This window comes from Berghia stephanieae, chromosome 1 (assembly GCF_034508935.2).
Source record: "Berghia stephanieae isolate SIO BIC M18660-M18661 chromosome 1, UCSD_Bste_1.3, whole genome shotgun sequence".
Classification (NCBI taxonomy): Eukaryota; Metazoa; Mollusca; class Gastropoda; order Nudibranchia; family Aeolidiidae; genus Berghia; species Berghia stephanieae.
Genome location: NC_088360.1, coordinates 108,532,561 through 108,548,011, shown reverse-complemented (window position 1 = coordinate 108,548,011; position 15,451 = coordinate 108,532,561). Strand labels below are relative to the sequence as shown.

The 15,451-nt window shown below is 36.1% G+C and overlaps 1 protein-coding gene across 8 annotated transcripts in view; it reads right to left on the bottom strand.

Annotated features, from left to right (window-relative positions):
- LOC144962693 (sodium-coupled monocarboxylate transporter 1-like) overlaps nt 1-14,838 on the bottom strand; it is a 54,718-nt gene extending 39,880 nt beyond the window's left edge. For 2 of the 8 annotated variants that reach the window (XR_013643512.1, XM_078895839.1), the window contains exons 1-4: nt 14,783-14,838; nt 4,947-4,994; nt 3,125-3,253; nt 753-868 (exon numbers count right to left, since the gene is read on the bottom strand). Coding sequence is in view for 5 of the 8 variants with exons in the window: in XM_078895839.1 (XP_078751965.1) it covers nt 753-868; nt 3,125-3,245 (237 nt within the window). In the remaining 3 variants the exon portion in view is untranslated. The other 6 variants (XR_013643510.1, XM_078895836.1, XM_078895837.1 and 3 more) reach the window with 5 other exon arrangements.
- Nucleotides 14,839-15,451: the final 613 nt, after the last annotated feature.

The following is a 15,451-nucleotide window of genomic DNA, read 5'->3' as shown; positions in this document are numbered from 1 at the left end:
GGTATTTTTAAAACTTTCATTATCAAAGTAGCGTGTTTAGATACATTGAGAAATGTCCAATCGTTGTACAGCAACAAATCATGTGACCGATGACTAGGTTGGACGAAAACATGAATTTAGATCGCTCATATTGAGTGTCAGTGTATAGTTTATCACAGCCATGGGGAGGAAAGAATTAAAATTATGTCTTAGTTTCTTTGTGACACAGTGCAGAAGACAACCGCTTCTTTTGCTGACCTTGAAACACTTTGTATAGTTGATATGATTCATCTCTAATGACTTTGTTGAGTTTTTCATCACATGATTTCAGATAGACAATATCGAAGTCTAAAATTGAAGGAAATTTTGATATTTTTTTGGCAGTGTTTCAAAAATTCTTTCGACCTTGAACTTTTCATATCATTTGTTATTCCCACACCACTGGGCAAACAGTAGCGTAGTACACTGATAATGCATGTGTCATAAAACAGAAAAAGTAGCCTAATTTCCAAATTTACTGGATTGTTGTGTTTTTAATGCGTTCTAATTCTAAGCTTTTTGATGACACAGGTGAACTGTTTTGTCCACTCTAACTTCTCGTCAATGACAACCCCAAGATACTTGTGTTCTTCTACTCTTTCACCAATTTCATCTTTTATAATAATATAATGGGTTCGTGACCATCTTCAGCTGCTCTAAATCAATGATAATTTCTTTTGAAATATACCGCGTGCCCAAATTAACCCAAGCGCATAATTTTAATTATGTTATACCTGGTTATACATCTCTGCTGGTTTCCCTAGCATGGCAATGGCGGACACATAGGAGACAGTGGTAGATATGGCTATTGGTATAACAGTCATCCGTTTGCCTGCCATCAGGTATTCACCTGTGTGTAAAAAGAAATATACTTTATGGTAAATTCTGCTACACTGTAAACTGAAAAAAAAACACATTTCGTTTCAAATATCGATCAATAGGCTTCAACAATCGTGACGTCACTTCCCTGGTAATGACGCATAGCAACTTAGTAACTGGTTCTAAACTATCGGAACAATAGAGGAGGACGTCCTTATGAAATACTTCTCCGACGAGTATAAACGTGTATCCAGAGGAGAAAAACATTATAAATCGGATCATGTTTTGACGTTTATACATTCTGATCACATGACATGTGAAAAAGTTCCAGCCACCATGAAGAATAAAAAGTACTGATTTTCTTTGTTTAGAACCAAGCTGCTGGTTGCTGGGCGGATGTGACATCAGACTATTGAATCTTATTCTGACATATTTGCATGTCTGATAAACCAAAATATTATGGTCTCATTGTTGAAATGGAAATACTCTCAACACAGACGCGAAATATCATCCATTACAACAGTATTGAATCAGGCCCGTAAATGAATTTGATTATCAGACCTGCTAATGTATATACCTAGATTGTGACCTATTTCTTCGAAGTAGAATTATGTCGGGTAGAATTAGATGCAATAGATTGATAGTATTGTCAAAAAATATTATGAGATTTGAGTTACGTTTTATGCTTAACTGAGGAAGATACAGTGTGTTTTGTTCTTATTGACACATTTAAATTTCAAATAATTCCAAAGCTATATAAGATTTCATCAAACGGTTTTTCACCATATGTGCAGTTTGATTGATATGAAACCACTGTACATATGCTTATGGATTGCCCATTATACAACGTGCAACGTTCGAACCACTGGGTCACCCCTACAACACTCAACACAAAGCTCTATGGTGAGGCTGAGGACCTAAAGCGGACCACAGACTTCATAGCAGATATCAGACTGCAGCCATAGATGTCCATCAGAAGAACGAAGAAGAAGAAGAAGAAGATTGATATACGTTTTAACACTGTGGTGCGCCCTTTGTTAGCTGAGTCATCTGTAGAAAAGGGTAATTTTTACATAAATCGTAATTTATTTTGGCTTTGTCAGACATAGTTCGGGAAAAAAATATTCATTTCATTTCACATGTCAGTCTAAAGATATCAACTTGGAACATTGCCTGGAAAAATTCATTTGTGTATGACGTCATCACTGATCATACTGATGATTACGATAGCGTTTTGAAGTTTGACGCATTGATGGGAACCCTTGGTGACGACAGTTTATATGAAAACAAAACAATAAGAAGGTCCAATTTCCTGGCCTCCAAGAACATCTGATCTAACCCCAATTGATTTTTTATGGGGATTATATATGAAGAGCATAGTGTTTTAGAACCTCTCATGAGAGACATGCATCACCTGGAGATAGAAATAAGAGAAGTCGTTCGCTCTGTCTCATAACTCATGCTGCAAAAGATTTGGAACGATAGTAGAGAGACGATTGCGGGTTGCCATTCAAAATGGTGGTGGTTACGTGGAGCTTTAAATCGGACGACTGCGCAAACACACGATCACAAGTAAAATATCAGAAAGAAATTGAAATTAATTTCGATTAATAAGTTGAAAACCAAATTGATGTCGTTGTAGCAGTTCTTGAGTTATTCAAACATAAATTGTGTCAAGGATTGAAAACAAACACACTGTAAATTACGATATATTTCAAAATTACACTTTTGTAGTTATGACATCTTAACTCAGCTACCAAAGTGTTAAAGCTTATATCAATCAAAACTCTTTTTTAAATGTCACATATGGCAAAAAAGCTGTTTGATGAAATATTACATAGCTTTGACGTTATTTATAACTGAAATATGCCAGTAATTAAGATACACACTGTATATAACCTCAAAAAGTAATAAACAGTTTTAGATTTTTGTTCATTTAATTTTAGAATTTTAAGAACAACTTTATTCATCACATCTTCTTTGGTTTGTACCGTTTTGTTGAAATGAGCGGAACCCCAATTTGGTTTTTTAAATATGTGACCCCTCGCTCAAAACGGTATTAAATTGGGATGATTAAGATTCTGAAAATTGAATTTGTAGCCAGAAATATTAGTCTGACGTTAAGTTTCTATGCTTTATTGAAGAGAATGAATATCATATTTTAGAATGCTAAATACCAATAATTCGTCATTTTGGCGAGTTTCGCTTTAATCTGGTTTTTTAGCCTCTCTTTCATCCCGAAATAAAACCGTTTTGAGACGTTGGGTCACATATGAGAAACACTCACCCTCTGATTTTTTCTTACGTCCGGTCACAGCAAAATACACTCCAATAGTGGTGGACATCAGGAGGACAGCGAAGAACACCAAATAGTCCCAGACTGTGAACACGTTCATTTTGACTTTCATCTTGACAGCTTCAAGGAAAAGGTAAGAACAAAAAAGTGACAAATTAGAGAGAAGGCACTGGTGCTGCTATGTGGTCTAGTGGTATGACACTGCTTTCGGACCGGAAGGCCCTGGGTTCGAGCCTCGCTCGGCGCACAGTTTATTCCATGGAAAATGCTCTTTAGTGACATTCTCTCACCGTACTCAGGTGTAAAATGAGTACCTGGACGTTAACCGTGTTGTCTCTGTTCGAAAAAATGTAATATCGCCTAACACTCGTCTTGTCCCGTCCTACATGATAAATGTTGCTGTTGGTCAGAGGACCCTTGTAAAGCGCTTTGAGCACGTTTAGTGGATAATGCGCTATATAAAAGCGCATTTTTTTAAAAAAAGATAAAGACCTGAAAAGTGTCTATGAAATAGCACTAGATAGAGCAAGAAAGAAAAATACATGAACAAATAATCATCACCAAGGATTAGCCTGCCATTTCCAGTCGACATTTTATGGGGCGAAGTGGACGACTGGTTAAGGTATTGCAATATGATACGGAAGGAACCGGTTTGGAGCGCCGTTGAAGGCATTTTCAGCTTTTTTCCTTGAGCAAGATTATTAAACCCCCAAATTGCTCACTTGGACAACATGGGTGATTCCTGTTGACATCAGACTTCTTGTTTGATAATTATCTTTATTCCTTCATGGAATGCTTAGGCGACGGCATCTTATCATGCCGTGGCGGAAGGGCGTATTTTATTTTTCTTATGACATGACAATGGGGACAGTGTAGCTGAAGGTTACGGCCTTTGCTTCGCACCCAAAATGTAACGATTCCGATCACCAGTCGCTGCCCTAGCTCAATTTGCGGCGCTGCACTAGATTGTAATTAATTTCATTAACGGGTAAAACAAGTTCATAGTATTATCTTATTTATCTTAAAATGCTATTATTTTTTTATCTTTTCATAAAAGATAATAACGTTCATGATTCTGTTATCTTTTTCAATTTAAATGCAATTTTCAGTTTCTCGTTAAAAGGTTCTCAACCGTCCGTCCGTGGCCCAGCACCAGCTCAAGGACAGCACTAGTTCGTGGCCCGGCACCAGTCCTAGAACGGTACCAGTCCGTGGCCCATCACAAGTCCTTGGACGATACCCCTTCGTGGCCCAGCACCAGTCCGAGGACGCACCAGTCCGTGGCCCATCACCAGTCCGTGGCCCAGCACCTGTCCACTGCCTGGCTGTCATGCGCGGACCGGAACCAGTCTATGAAGGATTATTGAGAGAGGTACAGATGTGGGCAATCTATGCAAATCAACTGGATGAGCCAACTGACATTAGCATTGTGCGGATATGTGGTCCAGTGGTGTGACACTCGTCTTCGGATCAAAAGGTCTTGGTTTTGAGTCCGGCTCTGAGTTCTTGAAATATGCCCTTACCCACATTATCTCATCGTATTCATGTGTAAAGTGTATGCCTAGCCGTTTACAGCGTTGTCTCTGTCGGAAAAAAGTTATAATACCACCTAACCTGCGTCATGTTTCGTCCTACATGTTAAGTGTTGCTGTTGGCTAAGGACGCCGTGTAAAGCGCTTGAGCATGCTTAGTTAATACTGCCATATCTATGTAAAAGCTTGAGTTTTGTAAGTAATTGCACCTTTCTTTTCTGATCCGCACCATATAGAGAATAAACTGATTAGAAATGAAGAAGTTTGTTGCATGAACTTACCTGGATGTGCGGTGGAGCAGCGATATTCAGTCTAGAATGTTTTACCTACTGAGAGAAGAAAAAAATAGACTTAAGAAATCATGAGTAGTACTATACTCTGGAAAAACAAATATTTAAACAAGTCCCGGGTTTGAGAGTTTTTGCCAAGATAAGGGTTAATTAACTCGATCGATATTGAAGGACAAGTTTTCTGGCCAAATTTTTAAATATTGGTTTTTCCAGAGTACGGCAGTGTTGTCCAGTAGCATGTATGTATTGATCTCTTCCAAAAGCAAAGGACGATTGTCCAAAACAGAACTGTTTTAAATTCATTTCTGTCTAGGTTTGTGCGATTGAGATGTTGAAAGGTGTTTATTCAAAATTGTCTCTGTCTATAGTCAAGGACTTGAAAAAATCGGATTTCATGTGAGCTGACCAAGCAAGTCCCCGACTAAAACAACGGCATCTTCTGACTAATTTTGGCCAGGTTTTAGTCATTTGCCGAGGCCGGACATCAAGCTTATTCTGAGGCTACTTACTAGGATACATCATGGTTTCGAGAAGATAGTAGCTATTTTTATATTAAAAATACGTCGGTTAAGAATGTCAGACGCAAAAAGTGTCCTGTTGCTATGTCACTGGCTTTAAAAAACTGTAAGATCGTCGATAGTATACATTTTTGTGAGTGAAAACTCAACGAAAAACAAATCGATTGAACGAAGACTTGAAGTGGAAGGGTTAAATTCGAAGAACAACCTTAAAGACAATTAGAAAGTATAGTGGAGACAAAAGTTATTCTGCTGGGATAGTAACTGACTGAAATAGTGTAATTCATCAGAAAAATTTTTTTTGGTTTGTTTCTTTGTTTGTTTGTTATTTTGTTTAATTTTCTTGAGTTTTAATGAAACTTTCATTGGTCTAAATATAGAATTGACAGTCGACCATGGATATCATTGTAGTCTGATCAGTCGACAGTCAATATCACGTGAATGGGTTCATCATGGCAAAAGTAAGTTCAAATATGAATCCGAACGAAATGTTATATATGCCGGATGTGTTGCTAAGTTCCTCTTTTAAAGTATGAAGAATGGTATGTTGCCTGCATCGTGTACTATAGAGCTTGATATTACCAGAACAAAATAGCGAATAAGTCACTGTCTTTACCATTTCTTGGCAAGAGCCTCACCAGAAAACGTTCATGGAATCCGATGTTTTTTAGTCACTTGCTCCGCTCAGGTTTAAGACTAGCATGTCATTTACTAGAATGGTAAATAAAGAAATCTAGTCTTCTTACATGAAATTGGACCCTGTACAGATATGTCACGACACTACATGTAGCACGGTGTAATTTGGCCCACTTGATAAAAAAAACTGACACCTCACAAGACAGCGAAGACAGATAACATTTATTTTGTCTAGTTAAAGGGCATGTGTTTTTATTACAATACTACGCTAGACAAAGCTTATCTAGATATTAGATAATAATGACAACACATCCTTGAGTTGGAGTTGCACATTCGAAAATGTACAACACGATATCGAATGGAAGTTCTTCCGCCTCACAGTGTTTTTAAAAACCTTTTCCAATAGGATTCTATAGTCTATTGTCACATTCGCCCAGCAACGAGCAGCTTGGTTCTAAACAAAGGCAATCATTACTTTTCATTCTTCATACTGTCTAGAACTTTTTTCACATGTCATATGATCAGAATTTATAAAAGTCAAAACAAGATCAGATTTATAATGTTTTTTTCCCTCTGGACACACTTTTATGCTAGTCGGAGAAGTATTTCAGAAGAGCGTCCGCCATTGTTCCGATAGTTTAGAACCAGTTGCTAAGTTACTATGCGTTTTACGAGGGACGTGACGTCACAACTATTGAAACGTATTGACAACGAAAAGATAACAACAAGAATTGTGGGTTCGCTTGCTCTCGATTTTGTGGTGTAATGGTAGCACGTCTGACCGGTAATCAGAAGGTCTGAGGTTCGATCCCCAGTCGGGGTAGACTGATATTTTGAGATGTTTTTTTCTTGTATTTTTCTTTCTTGCTTTCTCTGGCACCTTTCATACACACTTGTTCAGGGGTCTAATTCATGGATCGGGACTATGATAGTCCCAGACTATAACAAAGTCTGAGACTTCGTAGTCTAAGACTTTGGAAAGACAAAGACTACGAAAAGTAAGCTATTCATTGAGTCAGACTTTGTCCCTGACTATCAAGTCTCAGACTACAAAGGTCAATCTATTTTTAAATGGGGATTCCCCGGAAACGTATCGCAAAACGTCATAGAAATGTGTTAATTTTCTACAACGCATGCGTCAGACGAAGCAGCACATAAATTAGCGCCGGGCATTCGGAACATTTTCATGTTCCTGTTACGATTGTGTTCCTGATGGCGTTGTTCCTGTTCCGAAACCTGTTCCTGGTCCACATTGGAGCGATTCGCGATTATTCCGGTCGAAGAGTTTCGTATCAGCCATGTCCCAAGTAGTACGGCGTGCGTACTGGTGTTTGTAGGTGATTCCAACCACAGATGAGAGGTTCAGACTGAGATGGAGGAGGGGGTACGTAGGCAGGTTTTCGCTCTCTCTCTCTCTCTCTCTCTCTCTCTCTCTCTCTCTCTCTCTCTCTCTCTCTCTCTCTTTCTCTCTCTCTCTCTCCACACACACACACACACACACACACACACCACACACACAGCATAACAATAACAACGTCCTCCCATCCCCACCTATTCGTCTCATTCTTCGCCCGTAAACTGAACCCTTCCTCGCCCTTCTCCTCGCCAAATCACATCTTTTTGGTAACATTTGACACAGGACAGGAACATGACTATGACCAGGAACAGTTTCCTGGTGTATGTTCCTGGTAAATGTTCCTGGTTGAGATGTGTTCCTTGTGTTATGTTCTCGAGAACAAAAACCCGTACGACACTAACAAAAATCTGAAATCATATATATCTTCGTGTTTGGTTTGATCGTTTTATTTACCCCCACAAAGAAAAATAGTCTGAGACACGTTTAGGGGTGTAAAAATTGTTTGAGAATATGTGTATGTGTAATGTTTTTTTTAGTATATATAAGTAACGATGGCACTAAGATGATGCTTAGCCACGGTGTAGCGTTGTTCTCAGTAGAGAGCGGTGGGGGCTGCCTGAAACCTGGGGTCCCGAAAACACTAACGAAAGAGTGATGATGGAGACGCGTCGGATGGGAACAATAGAAACAATAGGCGTTTCCGGGAAAACCCGTTTGTCAGTTCACTAAACAAATAAACGTTGAAAACAAAAATAAAAAAATGAAATGGAGTATAAATTGTATCGTCTGTACTCAAGGATGGTTGGAGTGTGAATAAATCGTTAGCTTGGCGTGGATCTATATGGTGTGACAGAAGTGATAAGGCCAGTGAGAGACGTGAACTTTCTAGAAAATACTGGACGATAAAAGACATAATAGAAATGTAGTAGTAGTAGTAGTAGTAGTAGTAGTAGTAGTAGTAGTAGTAGTAGTAGTAGTAGTAGTAGTAGTAGGTGAAGCATAAGTAGTAGTAGTAGTAGTAGTAGTAGTAGTAGTAGTAGTGGTGGTAGTAGTAGTAGTAGTAGTAGTAGTAGTAGTAGTAGTAGTAGTAGTAGTAGTAGTAGTAGTAGTAGTAGTAGTAGTAGTAAACTTCTGATGGATTTTAAGATAGTAAGCTTTAACAGTCGTGACGTCACTTCCCTCGTAATGACGCATTGTAACTTATTAACTGGCTCTAAACTATGGGAACAATTGCGGACACCCTTATGAAATATTTCTCCGACGAGCATTAACGTGTATCCAGAGGAGAAAAAGATAATAAATCTGATCATGTTTTGACTTTTATACATTCTGATCACATGACATGGGGAAAAGTTCTAGCCAGCATGAAGAATAAAAAGTACCGATTTTCTTTGTTTATAACCAAACTGCTCGTTGCTGGGCGGACGTTACATCACACTATAGATAGAATGCGCTTAGCCAAGGAGTTCACAACATTGCCATCCGGAAGTATAACGGACCAACACACAAACTCTGTGTAACTATGAACTTTTATAGTCTGGTTAATACAGTTTAGTGAGAACAACTCACAAATGCGGATGGCAAAAACAATAACAAAGGCCTGAGTGACGTCATCTTCGAACTATCTATTGAATCCTATTGGCTCGAACACTAGAACTGTTGGTGATATTCTTTTTCATTGGTTACAGTACCATACTTTGGAATTTTTCTTCTTTTCTTTTTCTTCTTTTTAAAAAATAAACAAAGGGTCTGAGTTGAGTGAACTTTTGGAGGGTTTACATTAATAATATTATACACTTTGAATTCTGTTGTTATTACGACCACTGAACTCCACAGGCTTGACTAGGGCACTTTACCTTTCACGAGATTCATGTGCGCTACTCACTAACATTGCCACACTGAATTAAAAATGACACAGCAAAGTGTAACGCTTTGTACACACGACATAAACAATTGTTACATTTTAATAACTGAGAGCCTGAAGCGTAGCAACCTGTTGTTATTTCTACATCCATAAAAATAAATTTATAACAATAATATGGATTAAACGTGCAAGTACTTCTCTAGTGAGGTGAAGCTGAGAAATATTTTTCATGGCATGCGGCGAATAACAATACTGTTAATAGCTGGATTGCCCACAACCTGCAATTCAGAGATGAGAGATCAAAATAATATTTATTTCATTTAAATCATGCACCTCTTCTATTTGAAAACTGCGGTTCCTTTAAAATGTTATACTTATACAAAACAAACATGGAATCTGGTATCAAATAAGTTTAGCTTCAGTGATATTTCACGTTAATAAAATCAAAGGACCCCCTACCTAGTGAACATAATTCAAGAATAGTCTTCAACAGTCATAACGTCACTTCCTTCCTAATGACGCATGGTAACTTAGTAACACTGGCTCTAAACTATCGGAACAATGGCGGACGCCGTATGAAATATTTCTCCGACGAGCTTAAACGCGTATCCAGAGGGGAAAAAACCCCATCAACTTGATCATGTTTTGACTTTTACACATTCTGATCACAAGGCATATGAAAAGGGAATGAAAAGTTCTAGCCAGGATGAAAAATAAAAAGTAATGATTTTCTTTGTTTAGAACCACGATGGCCGCCGTTGCTGGGCGACGTGACACCAGACTACTGAATCCAATTGCAAACATGTACCGTGCTCGATGGCTTTTCGTGTCATGCCTTGTACGACCTTTATAAATTGTCTCGGTCATTGGTCGGAGATTTTGTCTTAGTGAAAGGCATTTCTCCCCGCCCTATCGAAGGCGGGCTTAAAAAATACGAAGCCCCCCCCCCCCTTGTTTTTTTTTTACATCAATCAAACCGTATAAGCTTCTTCAGTCGTCCATGTCGGTTGCCACCAGGGAAGAGATAAATTATAAACGCCGTGAGCTTTATTTACTACACTGTTCAGTACTATTTAAATGATATCTATTGTTACATTATTTGAAACAACTAAATTATTTGCAAAGCTACGTCACTGAATGTGTTGCGAATAATTGGATTCATTAGTCTGATATCACGCCGCCCGGCAACCATATTGGTTCTAAACAAAGAAAATCATTACTTTTTATTCTTCATGCAGGCTAGAACTTTTCATATGCCTTGTGATCAGAATATGTAAAAGTCAAAACATGATCAAATTTATGTTGTTTTTTTTCCTCTGGATACGCTTTTATGCTCGCCGGAGAAATATTTCATACGGCGTCCACCTTTGGTCCGATAGTTTAGAGCCAGTCTTACTAAGTTACCATGCGTCATTAGGAAGGAAGTGACGTTACGTCTGTTGAAGAGTATTTCCCAAGGAGAAAGAGAATCAACACACCATTACTGTAAACATTTAAAAGTTTGAGACAAAATTTATTGCAAACGATGAAAAGGTCAAATGAATTCGGCAATGTGCGAAAACTGTTTGGTCTATTCGATCTACTATCGGTATGCATCATTCGTAATGTCACTTAAAATATAAGCACGTATGCAAAAAATAATGGCACCACATTTCGAAACTTAGGAGGAAAAAACAATTCCAATTGCTAGAAGTAGAAGATCTAACTGATACAGATGAATTATGGATGGAATAAAAACCTCAATTCATGAAGCTATACAAGAAAATATACCACAAAAATCTAGAAAAGAGAATAAGAAGTGGATGACTGATGAAGTGCTATTAAGAAAGAAGGCAATATAAATCAGATTTAGAAAAACATAAAATCTTAACAAAGAAAATAAAGAGAAAATGTAATGAAGCAAAAGAGAAATGGATAAATGATCAGTGTCTAGAAATAGAAATAAAACAAAACAGTAATAGCAAATTTATACATGAAAAGATAAAAGATGTCAGTGGCAAAAGAGTATGTTCAAGCACAGGATGCATAAAAGCTAAAGATGGCAATGTTTTGATGGATAGAAGAGATGTGTTGAATAGATGGTCAGAGTAAGTAGAGGATGAAAGAGAAAAACTAACAATAAACAAAGAGATAGACGGGCCACCAATTTTAAAATAAGAAGTAGAAGCAGCTATTTTAAAAAAAATGAAATTAGGCAAAGCATCAAGCCCTGATAATATATATCCCAATAGAAATTATCGTAACATTAGAGGATTTAGGTTTCACAGCCGTTTAAATAGGACCCAAACTTTAATTTTAGTTACTTCTTCCCTCACTGGCTACCATCAATTAATAATATAAACAATCCACCGTCAGTCACACTGATAACAGCTGTCAAGACGGGTGCATTGGCAATAAATTATGTCTTCAGGTAAATCTCATCGCTTTGAATTTCTCTCAGGCAGACAGTAGTAGAAACTTCATCAAAATACTTAACTTTCTCGTTATGGGCGCAGCATCTTTTTCATAAATTTAAAACATATATGGATACAAAGGCCAATTTTTCCTCTACAAGACGCAATTATTTTTGTTTACATCATTAAATGGTAAGTTTGCGTTTTGCTCTTTTGTATAATCAAAGTTTTTATGAAATAAAGATTAAAATTATAAGTTTAAGAAATATTTAAAAATTCAAAATGTCAAACCAACACTTTATACCATCAAGTGTGAGGGATTATGAATATATAATCAATGAAAACTCTGTTAATAAACCGTCTAGTATTATAAAAATGTTTTTGCTACACTTGATAACTGTATTACTACATTAGTTTGAAATTCAGAAAAAATCAATCAAAACGGCGAAAAAATTGTCTCCCTCTCTCAGTGTACTATGACTCATCATCTAGTATCAGTCACGGACTGGCTAGATTTACCTGGCGAACTAAACTGAAAGTGATAAACGCCTGTGGCTTAAACAAACACAGTGACAAATCTATTGAATAAGATATGACAGTGGTAAAATTCCAGATGATTTATTAAAGTCAGTGTTTATAACACTTCCAAAGTCACCACGGGCCATGGAATGCGAGTTACACCGAACAATTAGTCTTATGAGTCATTCCACGAAAATTCTCTTAAGAGTACTGATGAACAGAATGAGGAAAAGTATAAAACCAGAGATATCAAGAACTCAATTTGGATTTGTCCCCGACAAAGGTAGAAGAAATGCTATTTTCAAATAATCAATGTTGATGGAAAGATGTATTGAAGTCCAGAAAGACTTATTTCTTTGCTTTATTGATTACTCAAAGGCATTTGATAAAGTTAAACAGTGTGATCTATTTAATATCCTTGAAGGCTTAGATATAGACGGAAAAGATCTTAGAATTATTAGAAACTTATATTGGAAACAAAGTGCAGCCGTCAGGATTGTAGGAGAATTAAGTAAATATATACAAATTAAATGAGGTGTTAGACAAGGATGTGTTTTGTCACCAGACCTTTTCAATATCTACAGCGAAACAATTATTAAAACTTAGGATATATTTCAGGCATTAAGATCAATGGTGAGAATATCAATAATATAAGATATGCAGATGACACAGCACTAATTTCAGACTCAAAAGAAAATTTACAATTACTCCTCAATAAAGTAGTCACACAGAGTGAACGTATGGGGTTATACTTAAATGTAAAAAAAATACAGAATGCATGGTTGTATCGAGGAGAGAAAGAAATCCAATATGCAACTTAATAAGCAATAGAGAAACTATAAAACAAGTTCAGACATTTAAATATCTTGGATACATAATAACTTCAGATGGCAGGTGTAGCATAGAAATAAAAAGAAGAATTGCAATAGCTAAAGATAGTATTAATAAAATGAGTCTAATTTTTAAAAACCACAATATCTCAATGACAACAAAACATAGGGTTTTGAAGGCCTATGTATGGTCAGTATTATTATATGGCTGCGAAAGCTGGACAATTACAGAAGACATTAGAAAGAAACTGGAGGCAGCAGAAATGCGGTTTCTTAGAAGGATGTTAAGAATCCCATGGGCAGAGAGGAAAACTAATGAAGAAGTATTAGAGCAAGCTGAAACTAAAAGGTTATTAATTCGTACAATAAGAAAAAGACAAATGCAATTTTTTAGGGTACCTAAAACGACGTAAATGTATTGAACATCTTGCTCTCACAGGAAAGATATCAGGTAAAAAGAGTAAAGGTAGACCAAGAAAAACATATTTGAATAGTTTGAACAGCTGGGTGACAAAGAAAGAGAAGAGTAATATTAGTTTTCTGAGGTTATCTGATCAGAGAGATGAATGGCGTACCATGATCATCGATGTCTGGCACAGACTTGGTACTTGAAGAAGAAGGAGGAATTTGCGATATTCCGTGCACACGGGACTTGGAACGGACTATAATGTACTATAGGCACCCGAAATAAATAACAATGCGAAATTGAATGTAAGCTTCAATTTACTTACGAAAACAGATAGAATAGACGTTTCGGGTTTCCCCTTTATTAACAAACAGGATGAATGAAACACTACAGATGAAAACAAAAACCATAAAATAATAGTGCTCAATTTTATTTGGTAAAAAGAGCTATTTATAAAGTATTTTAAGTATAAATATGATCAACTTCTACAATATTATTTCGAGTCTTCTCTCTCATCATCCTGATGTTTATAATTATACTTGAAATATTTTATATTACATAATATTATAAAGTATTTAGTGATATACAGTGCTTTATTCTATACACATCCATTATCTTAGTCCACATTTCTCACTTTGCTTATCTTTAATTTACAAGGGGTCCCTGGCCAATAGCAACACCTACCATGTAGGATGGGACATGACGCCTGTTAGAGGATATTACAATTTTTTTTTTCGGACAGAGACAACGCGGTTAACGGCCAGGGACTCATTTTAAACCTGAGTACGGTGAATGAATATGAGTTTAGAGCCCTTTTCCAAGGACTCAACCTTGTGCCTAGCGAGGCTCGAACCCAAGACCTTCTGATGCGAAAGCGAGTGTCTTACCACAAAACCAAATAGTTTCACAACGTTTTAACGTTTTTGAAATGGAAAATAGTTCCATTACAACAATGAGATCATAATAATTTGGGTAATCAGACCTGGAAATAAGTAAACGTTGATCGAAAGTAATGATGAAAGTTCACGTTTTTTAAAAGAAATGGTTTACGTATAGATACTGTGCGCTTGGCTTAGTAACTCACAACATTGGTATTCGGAAATATAACGGACCAACAGATAAAAACTTGAACTTTTTAATAGTCTGGTTAATACATTTTAGTGAGAATTACTCATAAACAAGGATGGCAAAAAAAAAAAAAAACAACGAATAACAAAGACCTGAGTGACGTCAACTTCGTTCTATCTATACATATCCCGAAATGTCGAAATAAAACCACTACAATATTGTTGTCGGTCACTCACTCTGCACCACCTTGCTTATCCCGTGTGCTTTTGAGAGTCATGCATGGAAGAAAAAAATTGTTTAAAAAAACCTTGAAGAGAAAGATAATTAATTGTAAACTGATGCAGGATCATAATTAATGATGATGATAATACTAATTATAATATTAATAATAATACTTTATTCATCCAGAGGAATTTTTTTCTACAGGCGTATTGAACAGATATGATAATAAGTTAGCAAAAAACTAGGTGGTAAAAGTATGGATAATGTAAAAGTAATTAAATGTGCAAATTGATTTGCATATTGAGTATTATAAATTCGTTTAAACAAGCCAAGATCAGTGACAAAAATTGAAAACTGGAAATATATATATATATATATATATATATATATATATATATATATATATATATATACATATATATATATATATATATATATATATATATATATATATATATATATATATATATATATATATATATAATGGAATATAATGCAAGGATATTAAATAGTTTTTGTATGAGATCAAAATTATAAAAACTTTAGTAAAGTCAATTCCTTAAAATAATTTCTACTTTAAAAACATGCTTAATGTTAATTATCTTATAAATTAAATCTTATGAATGTTAGAAATTAGTGTAAATAAGTATAAGTCTAGTTCTGTGCTAAAAATATATAAATTA